General features: G+C 44.5%; 2 protein-coding genes across 2 annotated transcripts; both read left to right on the top strand.

Annotated features, from left to right (window-relative positions):
- The first annotated feature begins 1786 nt into the window (after nucleotides 1-1786).
- On the top strand, nucleotides 1787-7073 carry lgals3a (lectin, galactoside binding soluble 3a). Its single transcript, XM_029712704.1, has 6 exons — nucleotides 1787-1923; nucleotides 2265-2279; nucleotides 2393-3136; nucleotides 3659-3747; nucleotides 5339-5513; nucleotides 5831-7073. The coding sequence occupies exons 2-6, from the start codon at nucleotides 2268-2270 to the stop codon at nucleotides 5984-5986; spliced, it is 1176 nt and encodes a 391-aa protein (XP_029568564.1). The 5' UTR covers nucleotides 1787-1923; nucleotides 2265-2267; the 3' UTR covers nucleotides 5987-7073.
- Nucleotides 7074-8483: 1410 nt separating this feature from the next.
- On the top strand, nucleotides 8484-10766 carry LOC115161892 (synaptojanin-2-binding protein). Its single transcript, XM_029712703.1, has 4 exons — nucleotides 8484-8652; nucleotides 9676-9812; nucleotides 10181-10276; nucleotides 10529-10766. Exons 1-4 carry the CDS (start codon nucleotides 8586-8588, stop codon nucleotides 10679-10681), a joined length of 453 nt encoding a protein of 150 aa, XP_029568563.1. The 5' UTR covers nucleotides 8484-8585; the 3' UTR covers nucleotides 10682-10766.
- The last annotated feature ends 1040 nt before the right edge of the window (nucleotides 10767-11806 follow it).

Raw genomic sequence — 11806 nt, 5'->3', positions numbered from 1 at the left:
ATCGTGAAGTGGAAACGTCTAGGAGCAACAACGGCTCAGCCGCGAAGTGGTAGGCCACACAAGCTCACAGAACGGGATCGCCAAGTGCTGAAGTGTGTAGCTCGTAAAAATCGTCTGTCCTCGGTTGCAACACTCACAACCGAGTTCCAAACTGCCTCTGGAAGCAACGTCAGCACAATAACTGTTGGTCGGGAGCTTCATGAAATGGGTTTTCATGGCCGAGCAGCCTCACACAAGCCTTGCATCACCATGCGCAATGACAAGAATCGGCTGGAGTGGTGTAAAGCTCACCGCCATTGGACTCTGGAGCAGTGGAAACGCGTTCTCTGGAGTGATGAATCACGCTTCACCAACTGCCAGTCCGACAGACAAATCTGGGTTTGGCGGATGCCAGGAGAACGCTACCTGCCCGAATGCATAGTGACAACTGTAAAGTTTGGTGGAGGAAGAATAAAGGTCGGGGGCTGTTTTTCATGGTTTGGGCTAGGTCCCTTAGTTCTAGTGAAGGGAAATCTTAATTCTACAGCATACAATGGGGCTATTGTCATGCTGAAACAGGAAAGGGCCTTCCCCAAACTGTTGCTACAAAGTTGAAAGCACAGGTCCCTTAGTTCTAGTGAAGGGAAATCTTAATGCTACAGCATACAACGGGGCTATTGTCATGCTGAAACAGGAAAGGGCCTTCCACAAACTGTTGCTACAAAGTTGAAAGCACAGAATTGTCTAGAGTGCTTTCAACTTTGTAGCAACAGTTTGGGGAAAGCCCTTTCCTGTTTCAGCATGACAATAGCCCCGTGCACTAAGCGAGGTCCATACAGAAATGGTTTGTCGAGATCGGTATGGAAGAACTTGACTGGCCTGCATAGAGCCCTGACCTCAACCCCATCAAACACCTTTGGGATGAATTGGAACGCAGACTGCAAGCCAGGCCTAATCGCCCAACATCAATGTCCGACCTCACTAATGCTCTTTCCAAAAAACTACTTTTCTGGACCTCCCTTCTCTTTATTTTCAACTCTGCATTTCGCAGATTTTCTCTTATTGAATTCATCTCTGACATTGCCCCTTTAGCGTCCGTGGATCGATGATAACTTATTCTGCCCATTTGGCGAATGGCATATTTGGAGCGTTTACAGTTTGGCCCTAAAGCTTATGCACCATTGCCAGATAACCTAAAATAGTTAAAGAAAAACCTCAAAGTAGGCTATAGATATAAAATGCACAATAATTATACATTGATGGATTTTTTTAAGGTGTAGTTTTCTCTCTATTCAACCCGCCATTTCATCCACACAATATTTAATGACCCTAAACCCGCCCGCCCTGCGTAACAGCGAGTTATGAATCAAGCCTCACATCACTACGGAACACTATCATTCAACACACCTTGTTAACTCATCTGCAGTAAAATCTCGTACATCTCTGCAGCTGCCACCACAACATCTATTTTCTGTGATTTAGGTTCCATTTCTGCGGTACCAGTTGATAACCATGACTATGAAGCCAAGCTCACTAAAACACATGATCTCCAGCGAACAAAAACAGTATGCCGCCCCACACGAATTGACAGTCTTTCATTGACATATTTTCGCATCATTTCATACTGTACTAATTGAGTTTTTACTCATATAAAGTTGAGGGAGAAAAGGTAGATTTACTTATTTTATTCATTTTTTTTTTGTACTTTTTGTTGTTGCTCTGCGGTAATCTTCAATTGCTGACTGGCTTCAATTCAAGAAAATGCATGTGACTCTGGAACGCACCCATTTGGTTCCGCCGGACGTTTACGTCATATTCTAGGCGTGTGCAGACTGTCCACTTCCTTTCAGGAGTTTTGTACAGTATTTTTTTTAATCTCAACCTGGTACATTCTTATTGTATTTAACTTTAGAAATTGTTGAAAGACGTCTCTCTTTTGTCGAGGTAACGTTGAATCATCTAGCTACCGTACTTTTAAAACATGTGTTGATTGTACTTTGATCGTTGAACATTATAAATATGTCTAATCAGCTAGCTAGCTAGCTAGTGTTTGCTAGCTAGTTAACTACGTAAGTGTACATCGAGCCACGACGCTAGCTTCTAGCTTTCTGCATGTGTGCAACACTAACCAGTCTGTAATCCATCCAGTTGAATAAAAAGCTTATAGCTAGGTAGCTTGTGATAGCTTGCTAGCTAACTAGCTACTTCAGGCTGTTATATGTCAAGTTTTAGTCAATGGTAAGCTTCAGACCTAACAACTTTATTTTACCCCCATTACCTTTCAGGACATGGATTTCTCGGTGAGTTAGCTATTTTTATCAATCAAGTTTATCATCAATGTATACGTTATTTAAACTGGTAAATGTGTTGGTGAAGATCATGGTACCAATGAATCTCCCTTTCTGGTATGCAGCTGGCAGATGCCATAGCGGACAATGTCCCGGGCCAAGCTGAGAAAGCAAGTAACCCCAACCCAGCCGCTCCTCCGCCCACTAACCCAGGGTGGCCTGGTGCAGCTCCTGGAGCCCCAACACAGCCCTCTGCTCCTGGGGGATTCCCTGGGGGCCCACAGTCTGGTCCAGGGGCCCCAGGGCAGTTCCCTGGAAGCCAAGGACCGTTCTCTTCTGGTCCAGGAGCACCAGGGCAGTATCCTGGAGCTCCCTCTGCCCCTGGTGGGTTCCCGCCCGGACCAGGGGTACCTGGACAGTACCCAGCGGGACCCGGAGCACCTGGACAGTACCCAGCGGGACCCGGAGCACCTGGACAGTACCCAGCGGGACCCGGAGCACCTGGACAGTTCCCTGGGCAGTTCCCCCCTGGTGGAACCCCCGGTCATTTCCCTGGAGGCCCAATGCAGTACCCATCTGAACCCTTCCAGACTAGCCCTGGAGCACCCCCAGGACCCTACCCCAACGTGCCTTACCCAGGAGCCCAGCCTGGTGGGGGGATGTATGGGCCTGGAGGTCCAGGAGCTGCCTTCCCCCCTGGAGGAGGCACCTTCCCTGGGTTCCCTGGTGGGGCCTTCCCTCCAATCCCCCCTGGATCATGGAGTGCTGGGGGCGGTGGAGTTTTCCCTCCCCAGCCTGGTCACCCTGGCTCTTTCGGTCCAGGTCCCATGGGACCATATGGGGGATCAGCAGCTCCAGGAGGCATGTTGGTGAGTAAATACATGATTTTAAAACGCTACACATCGCTTGCTTGCTTCCTGGTGCATTTCTATCCTCGTCTTCCCTGCAGCGTCTCTGTCCAGGCAGTGTGTCTCTTTGGAGGGTTTCTAGCCTTGTTTGACCATCCCGATCTCACCAGCTTACACTGAGTGCAGTGATCAGGATGGTGGATCAGGCTAGGGATTTGCTGCAGGGCTGGAAAAAAGCTGTTGATATTCTAGAAACTGCAATGGTAGTATATTGGTCTGAGGGCTACGTTTTAGTGTCACTACTGACCACTCTGGATGTGGTAACTAATAATAATTGATTGGATTTATATGGTGATTTTTCCAGTGCAGTAATTGGGGTGAAGTACTGTGGTATCTTTAAATGTGCACTTTTACATTAGATATGTTGATAAATCAAAAATCAAATCAAATCAATAAGACAGTTTAGACCTGTTATTGTATTATTCCTGAGACACTTCCGGTAGTGCATCTGATGATGACATGTAAATATAACGTCCGTTTCAGCCGATGCCGTACGAACTGCCTCTCCATGCTGGCATCATGTCCAGGCTGTTGATCACCATTGTAGGGGAACCCATCGTTGGAGGAGAAAGGTAGGTACTCACACACACCATTCAGCCATTCATGAATTAATCCATTCATTTATCCGTTCATTTATCTGTTCATTCATCCATCCATTCATTCATACCCCTTATCTATAGTCAAAAGCATCGTCTTTATGTACAGTTCCTTCAGAAAGTACTCAGACCTCTTGACTTTTCCACATTTTGTTATGTTATAGCTTTATTCTAAAATGGATTCAATATAAAAATAAAAAAACATCCTCATCAATCTACACACAATACCCCATAATGACAAAGTGAAAACAGGTTTTTAGAAATGTTTGCAAATTTATTACAAATAAAAAAAATAGATACCTTATTTACATAAGTATTCGGACTCTTTGCTATGAGACTCTAAATTGAGCTCAGATGAATCCTGTTTCCATTGATCATCCTGGAGATGTTTCTACAACTTGATTGGAGTCCACCTGTGGTAAATTATATTGATTGGAGCAAAAACCAAGCCATGGGGTCAAAGGAATTGTCCGTAGAGCTCCGAGACAATCCGATGCTGACTCTGACAGAGCTCCAGAGTTCCTCTTTTGAGATGGGAGAACCTTCCAGAAGGACAGCCATCTCTGCAGCACTCCATCAATTATGTCTTTATGGTAGAGTGGCCAGACGGAAGCCACTCCTCAGTAAAAAGCACATGACAGCCTGCTTGGAGTTTGCCAAAAGGCACCTAAAGACTCAGACCATGAGAAACAAGATTATCTGGTCTGATGAAACCAAGATTGAACTCTTTGGCCTGAATGCCAAGCGTCACATCTGGAGGAAACCTGGCACCATTCCTACGGTGAAGCATGGTGGTGGTAGCATCATGCTGTGGGGATGTTTTTCAGTGGCAGGGACTGGGAGACTAGTCAGGATCAAGGGAAAGTACAGAGCGATCCTTGATGAAAACCTGCTCCAGAGCGCTCAGGATCTCAGACTGTGGTGAAGGTTCACCTTCCAACAGGACAATGACCCTAAGCACACAGCCAGGACAACGCAGGATTGGCTTCGGGACAAGTCTCTGAATGTCCTTGAGTGGCCCAGCCAGAGTGCGGACTTGAACCCGATCAAACATCTCTGGAGAGACCTGAAAATAGCTGTGCAGCGACGCTCCCCATCCAACCTGACAGAGCTTGAGAGGATCTGCAGAGAAGAATGGGAGAAACTCTCCAAATACAGGTATGCCAAGTTTGTAGCGTCATACCCAAGAAGACTCTAGGCTGTAATCGCTGCCAATGGTGCTTCAACAAAATACTGAGCAAACGGTCTGAATACTTATGGAAATGTGATATTTCAGTTTTTTTTTATTTTATAAATTAGCTAAAATGTCTAAACCTGTTTTTGCTTTATCATAATGGGGTATTGTGATGCCATTATGGGCTATTGTGATGTAGATTGATGGGGGAAAAAACATTTTAATCCGTTTTAGAATAAGGCTGTAACATATCAAAATGTGGAAAAAGTTAACGGGTCTAAATACTTTCCTAAGGCGCTGTATATCCATTCATACTCCTTATATATAGTCAAATGCATGGTCTTTGTGTATATTGGTGATGATAAATGAAAACAAAATGTGTTTTTATTCCAGGTTCCATGTTGACTTTTTAAAAGAGGAGGATGAGGAGGACGATGAAGAGATTGTGTTCCACCTCAACCCTCGTTTCTATGAACAACAGGTTGTCCGTAACTCCAACCTGGATGGGAGTTGGGGTCCAGAGGAGAGGGATGGAGGCTTCCCCTTCGTTCCTGGACAACGTTTTGAGGTACAGTATTGAGCAGGGTTGGGGTCCCCTGGTGTTTTGAGGTACAGTATTGAGCAGGGTTGAGGTCCCCTGGTGTTTTGAGGTACAGTATTGAGCAGGGTTGAGGTCCCCTGGTGTTGTGTAATGATGTACTGTGACCTCAACTATAGATAATCACTTATCTGTACTGTAAATTAATTACAATCTCTAATACATTTTTTCAGACAAAGATCAGTAACTATTAAAGATTGCACCTTTTTAAGCTCTGTATTCACGTTTGAACACTAAAGTTTATTTAATTGCTGAGTTGTTGTTGTTGTGACTGTCCCTCCCTGCAGCTGAAGATCCTAGTGGAAGAGGACTCGTTTAAAGTAGCTGTGGATGGGAACCATTGTCTGGAGTATGAGCACAGAGCCGGAGGGTTTGAGGACGTCACCCTGCTGCGCGTGGTGGGAGATGTCAATCTCTACAGCGTGGCCCCAAGCATGATCTAACACTCGAGAGAGAGAGAGAGACTACGTCTGAGTTCCAAATGGCACCCTATTCCGTATAGGCTCCGGTCAAAAGTAGTGCACTACATAGGGAATAGGGTGCCATAGGACTCTGGTCTAAAGTAGTGCACTACATAGGGAATAGGGTGCCATTTGGGATGTAGTCCAGTTCACTTCACCTGACTGACACTGTGGCCAATGATCTGGATGGGGGGAGGGGAGCTCACATACCTCTTTTCACACTATCGTGCTGACCCAAACCAACCTGCTAGCTCGGACACTTTCTTTTCACTTTGTCCTTTACAGCATGGTTCCAGAAACTATGGTGGATGGGTAACCAGGCTGGCTCGGTTTTGGCTCGGTTTAGCTCAGTGGTGTGAAAAGCCCTGCACAGCATGTCCTATAGGCTATAGGTAAAAGAGATCGAATTATTTGACTGTGTCATTTAACGTTGTAATAATCTATACAAATGAGGGCAAGGAACTAGACTATATGTAACAGAGAAGGAGATATCTGCTTTTAACGGCGGTTCTAGGGAAAGTAACCATATTTATTCTGCATGAAATGTCTCTAGGACAAAGGGGACGTGTCCTTAGCATTTCACAATGTTGTCATGATGACAGCAAAATAGGCTGTATATTGTTTGTATGTCTGTTTACTGTTTATAATTACAAATTAGCCTTTCAGGGTTATGATGCATGTTGTGTGTGTGTGTAACCAATGGACTGAACATCCGTGTGGCTTTTTTGCTTTGAACCACTATTTTATTTGCAATGCTGTCTGCAAGGCTGAATGGACATGGACTAGAATATAGAAGGATAGCGAGAGCCTCTGTGTACTGTAGGCTGGCCTAGTGTTCATTTAGCTAAGATCATAACAAATGTGTTTAGACATTTTCCAGTATTAATCCTCTAGATCTCGCTGATTTAAGGTCCGTAAATATTATTAAGTAGTCAGATCTACAGCTAAATGAAATGTAAACTGTAGTAGCTAAATCAATGTATCACTTTGTAGATGTTACCAAAGACTAAGTATTATTTTCAAAATGAAGTTTTTGTCAATAAAGAATGAAGAGAGAGCTGATACATTTTATGACTAGTTATCAATGGTTTCTTCTTCAGCAGTGGTTCTCAGCAGTCACACATTGTTCTGCCTGAAGTACCCGCTCATGTGCAAACTGTTTAGACGCTGATCTTGGGTCAGTTTGTGGATGTTACCCATTAATGGATTGGTGGAGGGGAAGCTGATCTTGGGTCAGTTTGTGGATTTTACCCATTAATGGATTGGTGGAGGGGAAGCTGATCCTAGATCTATATCGAGGGGAAACCTGAGCGCTGATCATTATACCTGGTGATATATTCTAATGAGTATTCATTCATAAGCAATACCCCCTGTGGATAGGCCGGGGGTTGTAATCATTAGTCAATACCCCCTGTGGATAGGCCGGGGGTTGTAATCATTAGTCAATACCCCCTGTGGATAGGCCGGGGGTTGTAATCATTAGTCAATACCCCCTGTGGATAGGCCGGGGGTTGTAATCATTAGTCAATACACCCTGTGGATAGGCCGGGGGTTGTAATCATTAGTCAATACCCCCTGTGGATAGGCCGGGGGTTGTAATCATTAGTCAATACCCCCTGTGGATAGGCCGGGGGTTGTAATCATTAGTCAAAACCCCCTGTGGATAGGCCGGGGGTTGTAATCATTAGTCAATACCCCCTGTGGATAGGCCGGGGGTTGTAATCATTAGTCAATACCCCCTGTGGATAGGCCGGGGGTTGTAATCATTAGTCAATACCCCCTGTGGATAGGCCGGGGGTGTAATCATTAGTCAATACCCCCTGTGGATAGGCCGGGGGTTGTAATCATTAGTCAATACCCCCTGTGGATAGGCCGGGGGTTGTAATCATTAGTCAATACCCCCTGTGGATAGGCCGGGGGTTGTAATCATTAGTCAATACCCCCTGTGGATAGGCCGGGGGTTGTAATCATTAGTCAATACCCCCTGTGGATAGGCCGGGGGTTGTAATCATTAGTCAATACCTTCTGTCGACCAGGAGGTGAACCACTGGTCGACAGAAGCTGTTTTTCCTTTTTCTTACGCTTCAGACACAGAGTAGTAAACGCGCAAAATAGTTCGCAGCATCATCTGGATATGTACGCAACAAAAGGTCAACATTCTCCTTCTGCTGCCATTTCTGTCAAGCGGTCTACGCGTACAGTTTGGACGCATACGTTAGATAAATCCAACGTACACACCACGCAGCGTGTCATTGGAAAATGAATGTAATTCTGGTGTCGGTGTGTTAGGAGTGGTGGCTACAGTACACGACTCACTTGTAAAACTCTACTCGTATCGTATTTTTGGAAAGCTCTGTTTCCTGTGTGCACATGAACGGTAGAAACATTTGTGGTTGGGGGTCAATCAGAGGTCATGATAAGTAAGAGCAGTGGGTTGATGAGCCGTCTGGGAAGTGGAGTTGTAGTCCATCAGAGGGCATCAGAGACACAACTCCTGCATGAGTTCACCTTCACATTTAGACCTACCCCCCCCCCCCCCCTAAAACAGCTATTTAGCTTGTCCTTCGGATTTCCTTACATCATGAACGGGTCAGCAAAGTATACAGCGCCTACCGTGCTGGGTATACAGTTGAAAAGAGGACCACAAGGTAAGAAAATAGTTTGTAGGTGCAACTCCCGACAGCTACCTAGCTAGATAGCAAACTGATAGCCTGGTTAACTAGGTAGCTAGCTCATAAGCTGTTGCTTGCTAGCTAGCTAAGTAACTCAGCTAGCTGTCTTTTTATTCACCTTTTGCCTACTTGGTATCTAATTTGGTCATAGCAAATAGGCTGCAACTTGAACGCTACCGATATTTGAGTTTTCCACCCTCTAGTTACTGAGCCAAATGAGAATCGAGCTAGCAACTAGCTAGCTATGTTAGCTAACTGATAGCCTCTACTAATTTATTTTTAACGCCAATAGCATTTCTCAGATAATCAGAAGTGACAATCCGATCCCTGTAAAGTAGTATTCGCTACTACTCATACCAATATTTTAGCTGTCAAAACTGAAATGTGTGTGTGTTTGCAAGTCTTTGTCCCAGAACCATTTAGTTCTCAAGTTTTAGGTCACTTTCACTTACATCCCTTACGGTGATGTAGATATTAGGCAATGTTATTTTATGACATGACAAGAAGCCTGATTGCATGGAAGGGCATTTTATACGCTTTTTGGAGTGAATATGATTGTACTTTGTCCCACATAGATACCAACATTCAAATCAGCAGACTTCTCCTGACCTGTCCCCAACATGTACTACCTGCTGCATTACCATGGTTACATGGCCTTCCCCATAGAATTAGAATGCTTTATATTTCTCTATGGCCTCACCTCCTTTGGATATCCAGACAGTTATCAGTAGGCTGTTTCACTTTCACTTACTGTACTCTCTCTCTGTCTTTGTCTGTCTCTCTCTATCTCTCTCTCTATCTCTCTCTCTCTCTATATATCTCTATCTCTCTCTCTCTATCTCTCTCTATATATCTATCTCTCTATATATCTCTCTCTCTATCTCTCTCTATATCTCTCTCTCTATATCTCTCTCTCTATATCTCTCTCTCTGTATGTATGTATGTATGTATGTATGTATGTATGTATGTATGTATGTATGTCTCTCTCTTTCTCTCCAGGTCTAGGGTTTAACATAGTGGGAGGTCTGGACCAGCAGTATGTTCTGAATGACAGTGGGATCTATGTGGCAAAAATCAAAGAGAACGGCGCAGCAGCGCTGGATGGAAGATTACAAGAGGGAGACAAGATATTGGCGGTAAAGATAAAATATGGACTTTCAATTTTTTTTTTAGTTTGGGAAGCAGATAAGCTCGTCTCTACTAGCTCAACTGCTAGAGAGCCGACTAGCTTGGGAAGCAGATAAGCTCATCTCGACTAGCTTGGGGAGCAGAGAGGTTAGGAGGAGGAATGTGATATTTGAATCAATAAATGAATCAAATAGTCTATCTGGGGAAATGTGTATTATGCTGGAGGTTTTAGCCATCTACTGCAGAAGACTCCAGTCTTATCTCTGGAAAGGAGATCCTAAATTTAACTTATCATGGTACGGTCTACTTTAGGTCTAGTATTTGATCTGTGATTTTTTTTTTTTTTTTAATTTTTCCTCTGTTTTGTCTTATGTAGATAAATGGGCAAAAGCTGGAGAACCTGTCACACAGTGCAGCAGTGGAGCTGTTCAGGTCAGCAGGAGAGAACGTGCAGCTACGCGTGCAGCAGAGGGTGAGTGTGACTACCGCAGGCTCTTTTTCACTCATCTGGACCTTCTCAATCAACCAACATCTTAGGCAGGGTGGGTCGTGTTCATTAGGGAACATTGTAGCAAAGCGTTTTTGCAATTGAAAACAAAAAAAATGAGCATTTTCAGATAGTACCTACCTTCCCGTTTTTAACTTTTCGTGCCTATTGAACTCACTCGGATGTGTTGTAACATGTCACTTTGTTGCCAGTGAAGTCGTCTCTCTTTCCCAACAGCCCACCATGGCCATGAATGGTCCCACCAGTTCCAGGCTTGACGGTGACTCTTCTGTCTCCTCCTTGGGAATACTGGTGGCTGTCCTGGGAGCTGCTGCAGCCATTACGTTCCTCTACATGCGCTTCCAGCCACAACTGAGGAGGCACTTTTAAACCTATGTAACTTTCTCCTCAAAGCATTTTTAAAAGCAAAACCTGGGACTGAAAACTTTGCTGAAGGGCCCCCCCCCCCCCCTCAAAAAAGAAAATATACAGTACCAGTCAAAAGTCTGAACACACCTACTCATTCCAGGGTTTTTCTTTATTTTTACTATTTTCTACATTGTAGAATAATAATGAAGACATCAAAACTATGAAATAACACATATGGAATCATGTAGTAAGCAAAAAAGTGTTAAACCAATCAAAATGTATTTTATATTCTTCAAAGTAGTCACCCTTTGCCTTGTCAGCTTTGCACACTCTTGGTGTTCTCTCAACCAGCTTCACCTGGAATGCTTTTCCAACAGTCTTCCACATATGCTGAGCACTTGTTGGCTGCTTTTCCTTCACTCTGTGGTCCAACTCATCCCAAACCTTCTCAATTGGGTTGAAGTCGGGTGATTGTGGAGGCAAGGTCATCTGATGCCGCACTCCATCACTCTCCTTCTTGATCAAATAGCCCTTTTGCAGCCTGGAGGTGTGTTGGGTCATTGTCCTGTTGAAAAACAAATAATAGTCCCACTAAGCGCAAACCCGATGGGATGGCGTATTGCTGCAAAATGCTGTGGTAGCCATGCTGGTTAAGTGTGCCTTGGATTCTAAGTAAATCAGTGTCATCAGCAAAGCACCATCACACCTCCACCTCCATGCTTCACTGTGGGAACCACACATGCCGAGATCATCCGTTCATCTACTCTGCATCTCACACAGTGGTTGAAACCAAAAATCTCACATTTGGACTCAGACCAAAGGACAGATTTCCACCGGTCTAATGTCCATTGCTTGTGTTACTTGACCCACATGCAGAGATCATCCGTTCACCTACTTGCTTGTGTTTCTTGGCGTAGCAAGTCTCTTCTTCTTATTGGTGTCCTTTAGTAGTGGTTTTGTTGAAGCTATTCGACCATGAAGGCCTGATTCACGCAGTCTCCTCTGAACAGTTGATGTTGAGATGTGTCTGTTACTTGAACTCTAGGAAGCATGTATTTGGGCTGCAATTTCTGAGGCTGGTAACTCTAATGAACTTATCCTCTGCAGCAGAGGTAACTCTGGGTCTTCCTTTCCTGTGGCGGTCCT

The sequence above is a fragment of the Salmo trutta genome, chromosome 25 (genome assembly GCF_901001165.1).
Source record: "Salmo trutta chromosome 25, fSalTru1.1, whole genome shotgun sequence".
Classification (NCBI taxonomy): Eukaryota; Metazoa; Chordata; class Actinopteri; order Salmoniformes; family Salmonidae; genus Salmo; species Salmo trutta.
Note: the sequence above shows the minus strand (reverse complement) of the source record. Positions and strands in the feature narration are given on the sequence as shown.